This window comes from Schizosaccharomyces osmophilus, chromosome 2 (assembly GCF_027921745.1).
Source record: "Schizosaccharomyces osmophilus chromosome 2, complete sequence".
Lineage (NCBI taxonomy): Eukaryota > Fungi > Ascomycota > Schizosaccharomycetes > Schizosaccharomycetales > Schizosaccharomycetaceae > Schizosaccharomyces > Schizosaccharomyces osmophilus.
Window position 1 is genome coordinate 3,045,526 of NC_079239.1, and position 15,598 is coordinate 3,061,123.

At 37.4% G+C, this 15,598-nt stretch overlaps 8 protein-coding genes across 8 annotated transcripts; 4 read left to right on the top strand and 4 right to left on the bottom strand.

Moving 5' to 3' along the window:
- Positions 1 to 549: 549 nt before the first annotated feature.
- Positions 550 to 2,244, bottom strand: srw1 (substrate-specific mitotic G1 APC coactivator Srw1/Ste9; the record flags this gene model as incomplete). The annotated part of the gene is made up of 1 exon (XM_056182663.1): positions 550 to 2,244. One exon carries the CDS (start codon positions 2,242 to 2,244, stop codon positions 550 to 552), a length of 1,695 nt encoding a protein of 564 aa, XP_056037939.1.
- Positions 2,245 to 3,902: 1,658 nt separating this feature from the next.
- klp8 (kinesin-like protein Klp8) lies at positions 3,903 to 5,463 on the top strand (the record flags this gene model as incomplete). Its single annotated transcript, XM_056182664.1, has 2 exons — positions 3,903 to 4,535; positions 4,585 to 5,463. The coding sequence occupies 2 exons, from the start codon at positions 3,903 to 3,905 to the stop codon at positions 5,461 to 5,463; spliced, it is 1,512 nt and encodes a 503-aa protein (XP_056037611.1).
- A 42-nt stretch (positions 5,464 to 5,505) lies between these two features.
- Positions 5,506 to 7,593, bottom strand: cog1 (Golgi transport complex subunit Cog1; the record flags this gene model as incomplete). Its single annotated transcript, XM_056182665.1, has 1 exon — positions 5,506 to 7,593. The coding sequence occupies one exon, from the start codon at positions 7,591 to 7,593 to the stop codon at positions 5,506 to 5,508; it is 2,088 nt and encodes a 695-aa protein (XP_056037617.1).
- A 584-nt stretch (positions 7,594 to 8,177) lies between these two features.
- cia2 (CIA machinery protein Cia2) lies at positions 8,178 to 8,717 on the top strand (the record flags this gene model as incomplete). The annotated part of the gene is made up of 1 exon (XM_056182666.1): positions 8,178 to 8,717. The coding sequence occupies one exon, from the start codon at positions 8,178 to 8,180 to the stop codon at positions 8,715 to 8,717; it is 540 nt and encodes a 179-aa protein (XP_056037381.1).
- Positions 8,718 to 8,929: 212 nt separating this feature from the next.
- SOMG_03880 (6-phosphofructo-2-kinase) lies at positions 8,930 to 10,593 on the bottom strand (the record flags this gene model as incomplete). Its single annotated transcript, XM_056182667.1, has 5 exons — positions 8,930 to 9,094; positions 9,161 to 9,682; positions 9,736 to 9,900; positions 9,955 to 10,211; positions 10,278 to 10,593. 5 exons carry the CDS (start codon positions 10,591 to 10,593, stop codon positions 8,930 to 8,932), a joined length of 1,425 nt encoding a protein of 474 aa, XP_056038163.1.
- Positions 10,594 to 11,473: 880 nt separating this feature from the next.
- Positions 11,474 to 12,514, top strand: vrg4 (Golgi GDP-mannose transmembrane transporter Vrg4; the record flags this gene model as incomplete). Its single annotated transcript, XM_056182668.1, has 1 exon — positions 11,474 to 12,514. One exon carries the CDS (start codon positions 11,474 to 11,476, stop codon positions 12,512 to 12,514), a length of 1,041 nt encoding a protein of 346 aa, XP_056038170.1.
- A 208-nt stretch (positions 12,515 to 12,722) lies between these two features.
- Positions 12,723 to 13,016, bottom strand: SOMG_03882 (uncharacterized protein; the record flags this gene model as incomplete). The annotated part of the gene is made up of 3 exons (XM_056182669.1): positions 12,723 to 12,830; positions 12,888 to 12,967; positions 13,010 to 13,016. The coding sequence occupies 3 exons, from the start codon at positions 13,014 to 13,016 to the stop codon at positions 12,723 to 12,725; spliced, it is 195 nt and encodes a 64-aa protein (XP_056037536.1).
- An 860-nt stretch (positions 13,017 to 13,876) lies between these two features.
- On the top strand, positions 13,877 to 15,178 carry erf1 (cytoplasmic translation release factor class I eRF1; the record flags this gene model as incomplete). Its single annotated transcript, XM_056182670.1, has 1 exon — positions 13,877 to 15,178. One exon carries the CDS (start codon positions 13,877 to 13,879, stop codon positions 15,176 to 15,178), a length of 1,302 nt encoding a protein of 433 aa, XP_056038186.1.
- Positions 15,179 to 15,598: the final 420 nt, after the last annotated feature.

Sequence of the window (15,598 nt, forward strand, 5' to 3'; positions counted from 1 at the left end):
ATCTTCTTTCTCATATCGTAAATCAAGTATTAATTGAAAATGCTATCATTAAATCAAAAGTTGTAGCGCTACACTTATGTAAACATATTCAAAATCAAAAGTCATTAAAAAAAACAAAGAAAAAAGACGTACATTGAGCCATACTCCATACTAGCTTGTATCGTCCAAAAGAAAGCATCAAAATTATAGAATATAAACGAGAAACATTATCTATATTCAAAACATCAATTTGGAAAAGAGTTCAACCTCAAAGAACTCGAAAGTGACTGTAAAAGACGAGAATTAATGGAAAGGATCTAAACCGGACCAGAATTAAAACAAAACTTTTTCAGAAAAGAGGGCAATTGCATAAAACAGATTAAATGATGTAGATAGGATTAAATTTTATAGATCAGCCGTCAACGAGCGTGTCATCAATATGGATATAAAGCATGTTAGTTAATAAAGATTCAGAAAACAAACAGAGTCCGCTGCTATGAAAGCAGATGCTTGACGTTGTCCGAACGATAAAGCCCCAAAAAACAGTTATATAGGCAAGAAATCCATGCTTTAACGAATTTTCATAATAGGATCAAAGGGCGAGCCTCTATAAGACATATTCGCTTTTGAATCAAATAGTTTCCAAAAACGCAATGTCTCGTCAGCAGCACCGGTAACAATATTTTCACCGTCTGGAGACATAGACAAAAATAACACACGATTTGTATGTCCCTTTAAGGTACCAACTCGAGAAACTTTTGGGTAGTTCCATATAGCAATTTCGTTTTCAACGAAACCATGAGTGGATACAATTTCATTCGTTAATTTTGACCACTGGAGGCTACAGACTTGGGAACCTGTGTTAATATCATGTATCAGTGAACCTCTATGAGTGTTCCAAATTTTGATGGTCTGATCAGCAGTACCACCACCCGAGGCTAGGACTCCACGCTGATGAGTACTCCAACTTAAAGCCCTTACAGCGGCTGAATGATCATGAAACGAGTATAATGGAACGTCGCTAAATTTATCCCAGACATATAAAGCATTATCGTTTCCACCTGAAGCCAGTTGATTATCTGCCGAGCTCCAATCCAAGTTACAAATCTCTTGACGATGAGATCGGAGAGTTCGAAAGTAATGTTCAGATTCCCTAACATCACGGTGCAATATAGTGTTATCACGCCCACCACTACTGAGGACATGATCGTTCCAAGCAAGAGCACCAACGCGGAGACTATGACCTTCCATAGTCCGAACTTTCTTACAAGCTTCAGCGTCCCAAATTTCTACAAGTCCATTATTGGTACCAACAGCAAGGTGCGTTCCTCGCTGGACCCACTTCAAAGAAGTAACTGTATCGGACGGCCAAAAATTATGCATGACTTTTACTTCGCTGGTGATCGGAGACCAAAGGTACACACGTGAACCCAGGGCTATAGCTAATATATTACATTGACCCCAGTCAAGGAGATTTAAATAGTAGTCGTCAGCAAGGTTAGGAGCGTCTAACACTTTGTAGGGGAAAGTTGGGAGTTTTCGCTTTTCTTGCTGTCCAGCAGCAATGAAATCTCGAGTCAAAGATCGGACGGGCGATAAAGAGTATTTTGTACGGTTGGGATCATCTTGAAAAAGCAGCTTTTTCTTATATGACGAATTATTCCGATCCCGCGGGGACATAAACTGAAATACTTTTCTGGACGGAGTGATGGGAGTCGTCTGTAAGGCAGAAGAAGAAGAGGAAAATGTAGAGGATGGAGGTGTTTGTAAGGTTGCACCTCGGGGACCCGTATCATGATTCGGCATTGACGAATTCATATTCGATGTGCTACTGGGAGTTTTCGCCATCGGAACAGATGAAGGCGATGTATCATACTCTCCAAATAGTTCCGAATGCAACAGACTTGTGAAATTACTATCTGCCAGAGACGTCCGATTCTTGCCAGGCGTCTGTGGTGGGTCAAACGTGGAGAAGCTCGACCATAATTCACTAGAGCCAGACCCCCGAGTCGGAATAAACCTATCACCATCATTACTACGGATCCGTTTTCTAGTTGGTGAAACCTGAGGATTAGTTTGGTCAACTCCTAACGAGCTGTCAGTCTTCGAACTTGTGCCTTCATTGCTGGCTCCATTCCTTGATCCATGATTCGACGAAGAGCTCGCATTGTCTTGATAAACACTGCCCCTACGCGGTTGGTCCGAGTCATTTGAACTTCTATCTTCAGCACTACGTTGCTGGAGTCGTCGTCCCGATTCTTCCATAGCCGAAACTGAAAAGTCGCCAATTTCTATATGAAGCAATTGTTCTTTTCAGACCTAAATATGCAATTCTATATTTTAATCTCTAGATCCTTTATTGCATTCGAAGTAATAATATACGGTGTTTTCTCTTAAAAATGCTGTTTTCCAAGATGCTTCAATACTGGTTGTTCGTAGCTGCTAATCACCGACTTTATTCAATTTGGGGAAGGGTAGTGCATGAACCAAATAAACCAGCTCGTTATGCTAGGCGACTGCTTTAATTTCATCTTAGCTCATTTTGACTTGTTTTCTTCTCAATGATAACGAACGTCAGCCCTCAATGTCATTATCTCGGTAACCTTAATTAAAGCCTGATAACGCAAAGCGAAAAATTTTTATAACGAAAAATAAAATACTCGAATGTATCACTTTCCCATACGTTAAACCGTAGTGGGAGACAGAGTACCATGTGGGGCATATGCACTGAACAGTAAATATGAGCAAGTACTTGGCAAGGCAAGTCAAGTCAAGTCGATAAAGGAAGAAAAGAAGATACAAGGGATCCATAGTTGGCATGGCTAAAAAACATTAAAAAGCAGGGTGGAATGAATCCTACTTTTCGAAATAGCTCTTGTGCGGTCTTGGTATGGCTAGCATTTTCCAAAAAGTGGAAAAATACTTCTGTAAAGCATGGAAGAACAGTTTACATCTTTTGGTTCCTGTCAAGATTCAACCTGTTTAAGGAACACGGACAGCAAAAAGATACCGTACTTTATCTATTTCGGAAAATAAATCTTTTATCACTTCCTATCACGAAGCAGGAAATTTTATTTCCAAGCTTATTTGACTTAAAGTTGGATCGCTGGAAACGGTTTCGCTCGAAAGTGAAGATGGCAAAAAAAGAAAAAGAAATAGAAATATAAGAAGAAAAAGAGAATTAGAAAAAGAAAAAAAGCATAAATTCAAGAAGAAATAGATGATCTTTATCAGAAGGCAACTTGTTGGAAAAAGATCTGTATAGGATGCTTTCTAAAAATTCGTCGTTTGGACCATTCGTTGAATCGTCTTAGACGAAACAGCTTCACTGTATGTCCTCCGACGTCGTTTCTCGATGAAACAAGTCTTGGCTTTTTGGTTTTCTGCTTTTCGTTTGTTTACTATTTGCGTAAACGCGACCTAGAGGAAGTAACAATTGAATTCACAAAACACAGTTGGAGCAGAGAATCCATTCAAAAATAAAAAAAACCAATTTTTGAGACATAAAAGACTCTAAATCGTAATTTCGCAGACAAGAATCGAATGAAATCCTGCTTTAAAAGCATTTCTAAGCCAAGTAACATATATGTGACTCAATCCTGTTACTTATTTAGTACAATAATATGATAGTTGTCTGTGACCACCGTACTAAGAATTTCAACAGAAAAGTATTTTTAGTTTGTAATAGCAAATGCTGAAAACCTAATAATTTGTCGTTCTTCTTAATTGGTTTAGTTTTTTAATCTTGATTCCCTGGGTATTTCTTTTTGCTCACACTTGTCGCTCTTTTTTGGTTCACATCTGGACTTTGTAATCTATTTCGCTATTTTGCTCTTTTTTGTTTTCCTCGTTCTTTTTCATTCTTTATAGTCTTTAATTTCTTTTCTTTTTCAGTCACCTTTTGTTTTTGGACCATCACCAGCATGTCGACAGCGAATGTTCGAACAATCGTTCGGGTTCGTCCCAAATCTCTTCGAGAACTATCAACAAACGCTGTCGATCTTCTTACCACAGATGATAATCGAAACGAAATCACTATTCATCCACCTCCAGAAGGATTAGCAAATTCAAGACATAGGCATAGAGTGCGAGGACCTCGAGTATTTCATTTTGATAAGTGTTTTTCCCCCTCCGCAATTGGCTCCAACGGCCAAGCATTGGAAGAGGAAGCTCTATTTCAAAACACAGGTCCCTATTTAGTCCATTCAACTTTGGAAGGCTACAATGCATGTCTATTCACCTATGGTCAAAGCGGGAGTGGTAAAACATATTCGACCATTGGTGCTCGCGGACAAACTGGTTTAGTACCTAAACTTTCAGGTTTTCTTTTTAAGGAAATTGATAGAATTCAAGCGGAAACGAATGCCACAATCCGGGTTTCCATTTCGGTAGCAGAAATCCTAAACGAAACTGTGTACGACTTATTAGAATCCAAGGAATCAACAGAAAATGATATCCATGCTGATGCTTCTACTCACTATTTTTCTCAAGGGTTCTCCCAATTTGAAGTTGAAAATGCTCAAGAAATTGATGCATTTTTACGGTTAGCCGCCAAGGTACGCGTGTTTACGCTTGATGCAACGAATGATTACTAATTTTAAATAGACAAAAGAAACAACGATAGCTGACGAATCCGGAAAGACTCATGGTCATACGGCTATAATTTTCAAAATTCATCAAAAAATTCCGAAAACTGAGAAACAGATTTCTTTGCAAAAAGAATCTTACTTGCAAATTTTGGATCTAGGAAGCTTTGGTCGAAATTCTCACCAAAAGTCTGAAAATGGAATACCTAGCGAATTTGCCGGTAATGATGAATCTTTGTCGGTATTGAACCGAGTCATTGCATCTCTTACTAGCAAGAAGCATGACCTCATAATTCCTTATACTGATTCAGTTCTCACTCGTTTTCTTCAGAATGCTTTAGGAGGAAATTGCAGAACCCTTGTGCTGGCTTGCGTGTCACCATGCGATTTTGATGATACATTCTCTACTCTGAGATATGCAGAAGCAGCTAGAAAGATCAAGAATATCTCCGTTATAAATACAAAGAAAATTTATGGGGATTCTGATGAAAATGAATTTGATACTATCGTTTCTAGTTTGGAGTCTGACAGAGTTCAAATGAAACGTCATGAAGAACACAGCAAAAAGCTACTAGCAATCATTGACGATTTAAAGACCGAGTACGAAAGTCGAATAAGAAGTCTCGAGCTACAAAATACAGCGTTAAAGAATCATCTTTGCTTAGCTGTTGATGCATATCTTAACCCAGTGGAATTGAATTTTCCGAAAAAACCCGGAAATAAATCGCAAAAATCTCTCAATGAAATGCTTCAAATGGAACTCACTGAATTTCAAAAAGACGTAAAGTTGCTGGCTAAAGACTTTGAGGGAACCGTACTGTCCCCTCAAGAATTCAATCCTCCAAGACTTCAAAATATTGAAGAAGAAAGTTTAAGACACGACTCTTTGTTAGATTAAATTAGTTCTAATTAAATAAACATATAATAAAAATTATAAACATCAAAGTCCTTTAGGGAACAAAATGGTAAAGAATGACCTGATCCTTCTTACATAATTTTTCGCTTCATTGCTAATTGGGGCTATCTCGATGCAAGATGTATCTTCCTTGTTCTCTTCGGATTTCTGTAAAAATAGAGCGGACGAATCTTCAATCTTCACTTCATTTCCACATTTTTCATATAATGATTTCAGTAGCTCATAATCAAATATCAGTTTCTGCTTTCGAACATTACTTAGGGAAGAAAAAGAAATTTCTTTGAGAGTACTAAGCATTGAGGAACTCAACTTTGATACCAATTGCTCTTTCAGGTTATCGTTAGCTATATCAATACCAATAATCTCCAATCTATCAACAGCCTTCATAAAGACAAAATAGGTAGCCTGTAGAGGCAGATAAGTTTTCCCATAACTGTCATCATCTAGCGTGCTCAATTCTTTATCGAAACTCGTAGCATACCCATCCAAAGACGTTTTTGCTATTTCCTCCGCCAAGACGTTTGTTGTTTTCTGGGTAAAGCCATCAAACAAATTGTAGTTTGCAATAGCATCACATAATCCAATAATTCTAACGAGTTTGATTGCTTTAGCTAAAAGAAAATCTTTGTTCTCTGTTGACCCGGATGATACTATTTCTTCAGACGCTTTCTCAAGTTTAAGCAGAATTTCTTCTGATAATTCATCTAGTTTATCATTTAACGATCTTTTCAGATTTTCTGTAGTAAACGGCAGTGGAGTGTTTTCGTAAGTATCAAAAGTTTCCAAAGAATTGCTAATTCTTTTGACGGAATCGTTAAAGGATAACAGTTGTTGGTGAAACTTTTGCGTATCATTCTTCATTCCACAGGCTTGTAAAAAATAGAATTGAAATGACGATAAGTTAGGTTCCCCTGCTAAGTTCCAAATGTCGTAGTCTGCTCGAGGTGAGCTTGCCAGGAGCGTCTCTATAAGACCAGATAATTTCGAACTATGCTGCTTGATATTGTCTATTACTTTCTGAAGGGAGTTCACAAAGTGAGGGTATAAGAGGGACTTCCATAAGTCCTGGAGATCATCAATTTGAGTAACAGCAATGGTGTTGGAAAGGGCATCATATTTCATTTTTAGCTTCTCGAGATCTTGGTCTTCTTCAAAAAAGGGCTTTTTCAGATTTTTGGCGTCCAAGTACACACGATTCCTCCATTCATCCAAGACTTTAGTTAAATCAACATCAAATGATGTATCCCATGTAGGCAGAAAACCCAAATCCTCCAAACGCAAGTAGCGAGTACACAAGTCATCTGTAAGGCAAAGGTCTTTGCGAAGCGACTTGCTGGATAAAAACTCAAGATCAGCAATTGAAGTGATAACTTCATTAATGTGAGCTGGAAACCATTTTCTTACAAGAGTACCGGTATTAACAAATTCCAAACCAAATTGCAGCGTATCTGTCTTGCTCATGACAATGGCAAACCGAACATCCAGAAATGCATGTAAAGCGGCTTTTAAAGACATATGATTAAGCAAAGTAAAAGACGCTATTATTTTGTCTTGATTTTGTGAGTCACTCTTCGAAAGTTGGCTTAACTGTTCCGCATAATAATGAGTGCAAGGGTCATACTTGTGAACAAGTTTCTTCAAGTCCTGATCATCTTTAGGGAGCCGTTGAAATAAAACGGGAAAAAAAAGAAACAAACGAATGGACAATAGATATTCTTGCTTGTTGAGCAACTGAAAAGTATACGGTAGGGCGGTATAGAAAAATCTCTCTACAAAGGACTTGAAGCCAGCTTCATCAACTGATACCTTTAAGGAAGAGAACTTGGAAAATACATCAGCAGCTTTTTCTGCTTTTCGTTCATTCGTTTGAGACTGAAGTTGGTGAGCGTTCTCTACAACAGCCAGCAAACTGGATTGAATTTGAGAGATATTATCAGCAGCTTTCAAGAAGCTTTGATAATTTAAACACACATTTTGCTGAAGCTCTCTGCCTTTCTCCTCTACTTGCTGCTGAACAAACTTTTCCAATTGTATGGTTTGTGAGATGTTGTGTGTTCGAAACACCTCTTTCCAGTCTGTAGTTTTTTGAGATGAATCGTTCAATTCTTCCATTGGATATCGCTACAATAAAATGATGTATTTAAAGCTCTTTTTATGATTTTCCAAAGTTTCCAAGTTCTTCAATACTCAACGAAACGCGTCTCCAAATCAATAATGAAGGTTCAGAGTATTGTTTTCTCTATTTTTTAACCACAAATGGTTTCATTAGCATACAATTAATTCATTAAAGCCAAATAGCAATAGTTTATTGTTGTTTACCAACTGATGCCTGTGCGCGCAAGAGTTCATTCATTTAGCAAAACTGAATTACTGTTGGAAAATATTATACCGAGCTGCAACAGCTTTTTGCTTTTTCATCGTATTTCTCAATTACTGTAGTATAGCATAGTATAAAACATTCTAATTTCTACTTTGGTAAGCTTAGTTTACCGTGTACATTGATAGTTCGCTAATATGACTTTTATTTTTAGGCGCTAAACATCATTATACGTTTCAACGAAACAAAGAGAGATGGCAAACTCTGGAATTATTTATATATATGAGCTATAAGCATGTTGGAGTTAACAGCTCTTTTGTTTTTCACGGTGAATTAGGTGGCTTTATTGACTGAATTCATCAATCTATAGAATTTCCTTATGAGTGCTACATTGCAAAACGAAAATCCAGAAGTGAAGGCTTTGAGCCAACTTCCATCAAGAGCGCAGGAAGAAGAGAATCTGTATTTAAAAGGTAATGAAGAGTGGTTATGGGATGCGAGCGACGAGCTAGAGAGCATTGAAAAAATTCGCGACGGGGTTGATGCACAGGAAATATTTGATTTATTGGCGAAGATAAATGATCCTGAGCACCCTTTAACTTTAGCTCAACTCTCAGTTGTAAAGTTAGAAGACATCGATGTTTTTGATAACCTATATGGTAACTCTTCTGTCATTGTCTATATCACACCTACTATCCCACACTGTTCTATGTGCACATTGATCGGATTGTGCATTCGTGTGCGTTTGGAACGCTGCCTTCCACCTCGATTCCATGTGGACGTAAAAGTAAAGAAGGGAACTCACGCAAGTGAAATACAAGTGAATAAGCAATTGAATGATAAGGAGCGTGTTGCAGCTGCATGTGAAAACGAGCAACTGCTGAATGTTTTGAACAGCATGATGTCTACTTGTATTTGATTTGTCTGTCACTTCTAATGAATGTACATTAAGTTTTTTTTATTTGGTATAAAAAGCAATATTTTTTCGGTTGGTTCATAAGATACAATAATCCTCCCATCGATATTTTTTTCGTAGCATTGATTTCTAGTCTTATATATAATCTTACTTCACGTTCTCGGAAAGTATGAATTTAAACAGCTTTCCGTATAATAGGCCGTATATTCTTTTTATTAGACGGCAGGAGGCGTAGTAAATTTACCACTTAAATCTTCATTTCTTATATCGTAATCGTGAGCTTCTTTAGCATCCAACTCATACTCATTAACTTGCATGCCCATACTGTTGTCAATAAACTCGAAAATTCCTGTTGGTAGCAATTGAAGGAAAGGTATGTCCTATACATAGATTGTTAGCACTAGTAAGAAACACGGTAATCTGTCTCTGATTGCAAAAATACATACCCCAGCTGGAACATTCATATAATATCCGTAAAGTAAACGGACTAAACTTTTCGATCCAACAATTACCACGTCCCGGGATTCTCTGGCTATCTCCAAAATTAACGGTTCTAAACGGACGGCAAGGTCGTAAAAGGATTCCCTTTCTTTCACCCTACATCTATATGGGTCCTTCATAAACAAATTGTATTCATCTTTTCCAAAAGCTTCACGCAATTTCTCATAATTACTTCCAAACCAGTCCATAATCAGTGGTGACAGATTTGCACGTGAAAATGCTCGAGAACCTAACTTTCGAAAAGGGGTTAAAGTGGATTCTTCCATGCTAGACATCACAACAAGATTCTTGAAGGAAATTGAAGGAAACAGTTTTTGAAACTGCTCGACGAGGTATTCCATAAACTCAGAATTCGCCCCATCGTCGTCGACTTCTTGGGACAAGAGTGGTCTCATAGAGGCCTTCGATACCAAGTATACACGTTTTCTCGTAAGGGTAATGTTCATCAATAAAAATAGAATACGTGACTACAAGCAAAATTAGTAAAGTTGTCTGGGAGTATAATATTGGAAGAACGTACCAATAAGTATCCTTGATTCGTCCGATTGGTTATAAGCGTCTCTGAAAAGTTGATCATTTTCACATAAGAATACTCTTTTTCATCCATTGGTTCATATTTTATTTTCAAAAGATCGATACGTCTGCAATATTCAGCTTCTGCCTCTTTCTTATCCCAATGTTCAAACTAACCCATATTAATAATGAAAAAATAGAAATAAAAGTAAATAAGCAATCATACCTCCTTTGAAACTTGGATAGCCTCTTGAACGTTGTCATGAATTACGTTTTCTTTGTCGCATAAACTTTCAATAAACAGGATGTTAAAACCAAAGCTTTTAAATCGATCATATAAAGTACTTCTTGTTTCCTTCGTTCCGTTCGTAGCATCATAAATAGCAACTTGGCCTTTTTCTCTTGAAAGAAAGTTTTCCAAGTCTCGTAAGCACTGCTCAATGGTATTGTCTCTGTAGAGCTTCAAAAATGTCTCAATGGACTCTAAACACAGTTTATTAACTTCATGTTCTAAAGTATCATCGAAAGATCCCAATAAAAATCACATACCACGAATATTGCCTGAGTTTTCAAACTCCTTTGATCGCTCGTCCATATATTTTGCAAGACTGTAGAATCTGCAATTAAATCCAAGCCACTTTAGATATCTGTCTATTGATACCGCGATGTTGGACTTTCCTCTAGCCGGTAAACCAGACATGATGATGACAAGTTTACCAGCATGAAACAACATTCCATTTTCGGTACTGTACGTCTGTGCACCTCCAAGCTTTCTTTCATCTTTTTCCGCTATTACTTTTTGGCGGGCCCGCAAGATACTTGGGTTAATTGCTTGCTCAATGGTAACAGAGCTTCTTCGCGACATCTTGTAATTTTATAGGGGAAAAGTCTCCCGAAAACAGTGTGAATTTGAAGAATCGTAGTATTTCAATTGATTTTCTGTCTGTTTGAATATTTGACCGATAAATGAAAGGGTTTTCCTAGCGAGCAACAGGTATCCTTGCAATGTTTACTTTCAAAATGTATCACCGTTGATTACTTCCAATGCTTCAAGTTTGAAAGAATCAATTCACCAATACTAGAGAGCTGGGATCTAAAACATTAGCAACATTAGTAACCTACAAAAAAAGGAAAACAAACACTTACACGATGATGGAGCAGGTTATGGGATAGTGTACAATGGAGGCCTGGTCAACACAGTGAGATAGTAAGGGCATGGATAGCATAGTTGAATTGGCTCTCAGTAAACTTAATACGGAACTGGCTTATTCCGTCGATAAGTAACAAATCCAAATAGTAATTACAAAAGTAAACAATCAAATAGATGAGAAAAATTGTATTAGAGATCTATTGAAACAGTAAAAACAAAATCACGACTGTAAGAGAAAGAAAAATCTTTCTAAAATGATTCATAAAGAGTGAAATAAAACGGAATGCTGATTTCCTTGTGGTTACAGAAAGAACGTTGGAGTTACTGACATGTAACCCCCAGAATTTTTTCTTCTTTTTAAAAATTTCCTTTAATAATAAAATTTTCTATTTAATTAAATAGAAAGAACCGTATTCTCGTCTCATGAAATTTTCGAGAACCAAAAATGAAATCTTTTCTCGGTGATGACATCGTCAATTTGCTTTGGGTAAGGGAGGGGCACATTTTAGGTGGTTGAGGTTTTACCATGCACTGAGCTCAGAACTGCAAGTGTCTTACTTGATCGGAGCCATTCTATTGCAAGTCAACTTAGAAAATGGATGAAAATGTTGCAAATCGTGTTAGCAAATCTCCAGTACTTCCCGTGGCTTCTTATTGCATAGCATCTATTTTGATGACCATGACAAACAAATATGTCTTGTCTAGCCCCGGATACAATATGAACTTTTTGATGTTGACCGTACAATCCCTTATCTGTGTCCTCACAATTAGAGTATTAAAGAACCTCAAAGTAATTAGCTACCGCGACTTTGATTTGCGTGAGGCAAAGTTTTGGTTTCCCATCTCATTTATGCTTGTTGCAATGATTTACACTTCGTCAAAAGCTTTGCAATATTTATCTGTCCCAGTCTATACTATCTTCAAAAACTTGACTATCATTGTCATTGCCTACGGTGAAGTGCTTTGGTTTGGAGGTCATGTTTCTGCCCTCACATTGTTTTCCTTTGGCTTAATGGTCCTTTCCTCTATCGTCGCCGCTTGGGCCGATATTCAATCCCCCGGTTCTTCTGAATACACTGCCTTGAACTCTGGTTACTTGTGGATGTTTATGAATTGTATCACCAATGCGGCTTTTGTCCTCACTATGCGTAAGCGCATCAAGCTCACAAACTTCCGTGACTTTGACACCATGTTCTACAACAACCTTCTTAGTATTCCAATTCTTGTTATTTGTACTCTCTTTACGGAAGACTGGAGTGCTGCAAACATCGCTCAAAACTTTCCCCCTGGGGCAAAATTCAACGTTATTATAGCTATGCTTATCAGCGGTGCCTCCTCTGTCGGTATCTCTTATACTTCTGCTTGGTGTGTTCGTGTCACTTCCTCCACTACTTATAGTATGGTTGGTGCTCTCAATAAGCTACCTTTGGCCATCGCTGGTTTAGTGTTCTTTGACGCTGCTGTTACTTTTGGCTCTGTCAGTGCTATCTTTTTGGGATTCATTTCTGGTATTATCTATGCCGTTGCCAAGGCTCAACAACAACGTAAAAAGGAAAGCGCTACTGTACTTCCCATGACCAACAATCCCGTCAGTGCCAGTTCCCAAAGCATCCGTGACAGTATGAGCAAATCTTAATTTCGATTTGCCATGTGGATTGTCTTGTAATGTCGTTCAAGACATGCACATATTTTACCGTCAGTCCATATTGGATGACCGTTCTTTTTAGGAACGAAGTTGCTTGTATTATTATTACCTTTGTATTCTTTTGATATACGACTTTATCGTTCCCTTAGCACAAACGTGTTAAACGAACAGACTTTTATTGGAAGTAATAGTTCGAAACTTACGGATTTTGTTTAATTTCTAAAACTGTTTCAACTATGTGTTGATATCTGTAGTTTTGGTGTTTTCCGATTATAGATGGCAATACATAATCCCCGTGTTTTAATATCTAGCATGTGAAATCCATTCTCAACACAAGTAGATTATGAGTTCCAGAAAAACTTACTTTTAATCCATATGCAGTAGTTTTGTGTACATAGATTTGAGCCAGCAATTCAAGGAAATTGAAACTGGTGTGTCTACATGCTAAAAAAAAAAAATAAAAAAAATAAAAAAAAATAAAACTACGTCTCATCGTAATTTACCTCTTGATGAAGCCTAAGGAATCAGCAGCCAATCTGAGTCCTCTGCTTCCATTTTTTTTGTTTATTTATATGTTCGATTAAACAACAAGCAAGTTCATTAGCCGTAATGCAATTTATAAAACAATTCTAAAAATAAATAGGAATGCAACAAAAAAGTAGGACCTATTTTGAAATGATGGGCCATAAAGATGCACTTCTATAAATTTCAGCCCACCGTCAAGTGGAGCTTTTAAAACGATAAACCTTTGATTAACTCGAGCTAAGTTTTGGCATAATGGAACATAATTTTTTGAGTTATTGAATAAATGAAAGCTCTATTACAATGACTCTTCATACAACAAATGAGGTCTCTATATTTGACCTAATCTTCCTTGCACAATTCCTCTGAAAGGCTATAGAATTGGTCTTTTTACATATACTTTTAGTTTATTTTATTTACTTCAACGGTTGCACAGAACTTATAAAGACTTGAATTTTCTTTATAATACAAGAAACTAGCAGATTCATTGAACTGCGTTCTGCCGTAGCAGTACGTTATGTATGATAACGGAATACACAATCATATATACAGCTACGTAAAAAGTGTCAATAAATGGTTTATGGCCACCTAAAAAGTCGCCTTAAAAACTCGCTAAACTGGATTGTAGAACGGAACGATGGGAAACATGCAGAGCGCGGTCACTTCAAATATAAGAGAAAGAAACCTACCGACTACCAAGCATTTCAGCCTTGAGGCCAAAAATTTAATTTCCTGGTCTTTTAGTTAAATAATTGGGGTTCTTTGGTAATTTTGGTATTATTTAAATAGAGAAAGTTGGAGATTTAAAAAAATCTTGAAATACAAGGCAAAATGAGCGAACAAGCAGAGACAGCAATCCAAATTTGGAAGATTCGCCGCTTGGTAAAGCAGTTGGTCAATTGCCATGGTAATGGTACCTCAATGATTACATTGATTATTCCTCCTCGTGAACAAATTTCTCGAATTAGCAGCATGCTTGCGGAAGAATATGGTACCGCCTCAAACATCAAGTCTCGTGTGAACAGACTTTCCGTTTTGTCTGCCATTACTTCGACTCGTGAGCGTCTTAAGCTTTATAACAAGGTTCCTCAAAATGGTTTGGTTATTTACTGTGGTGAAGTTATGATGGAAGGCAATAAAACCAGAAAGCTTAACATTGACTTTGAACCCTTTAAGCCCATTAATACCTCTCAATACTTGTGTGACAATAAGTTCCACACAGAATCTCTTGCTGAATTGTTGGAGACTGACCAACGCTTTGGTTTCATTGTTATGGATGGTCATCAAACTCTTTACGGTATGGTTTCTGGTAGCGCCCGTGAAGTTTTACAAAAGTTCAGCGTTGATTTGCCAAAGAAGCACGGCCGTGGTGGTCAGTCAGCTCTTCGTTTCGCTCGTCTTCGTGAAGAAAAGCGCCACAACTACGTTCGTAAGGTTGCTGAAAATGCTGTTCAGCATTTTATCACAGAAGACAAGGCAAATGTTGCTGGTCTTATTCTTGCTGGTTCAGCTGATTTCAAGACTGAACTTGGTCAAAGTGACTTGTTTGATCAAAGACTTCAAAACAAAATTATCAGAACCGTTGACGTTTCCTACGGTGGTGAGGCTGGTTTCAACCAAGCCATTGAATTGTCTGCTGATACCTTAGCCAACGTTAAGTTTGTTCAAGAAAAGAAGATAATTCAAAAATTCTTTGACGAAATTAGTTTGGATACTGGCAAGTATTGCTTTGGTGTTGTTGATACTATGAACGCCTTACAAGAAGGTGCCGTTGAAATTCTTCTCATTTATGCTGACCTTGATATGACTCGCTACGAGTTCAAAAATTCAGAGGGCAACACTGTTGTTAGTTACATGACCAAAGAACAAGAAGAAGGCGACAAGACGAACTCTTACTTGCTTGACAAGGAATCTGGTGGAGAAATGGAATTAGTGAATACAATGGCCTTGTCTGAATGGCTCGCCGAACATTACAAGGATTATGGTGCCAACTTGGAGTTCGTTTCTGACCGCTCTCAAGAAGGTATGCAGTTCGTTAGGGGCTTTGGTGGTATCGGTGCCATCATGCGTTATCAACTTGATCTTGCTATGCTTGATCCAGAATCTGATGAATTCTATTCTGATTCTGAGTAAGTTTAAATCTGATAAATAATTAGATTTCCTTTTGTATTTCCTATCCTTTTCCGTACTTATTCGTCCTAAAATACACTCTTTTATCATTTCGAAAGGTTTTAAAATTGCTATCTATTTATGGGTTCTGGCAATTGCAAGGGGTATCGGTTCAAAATTCGCAATAGTATTGATTACAATATAGCATACTCTTGGTCTCTTTTCAGTATTAATCGATTACTGTTGCGCTGCTCATACCATATACTTGAAAGCATCTTATTATATCTGTGGCTCAACTCTACTATTGAATGCATACAGGTTATTTAAAACTTCATGCCAATGTCTGAGCATGTCAATTAATTCAGTAGTGTTTATACTATTAATTTCGATAAATCCATTATTAAACAACTTTGAATAAAATTGCTCTGCATAAATTTCTTTTCA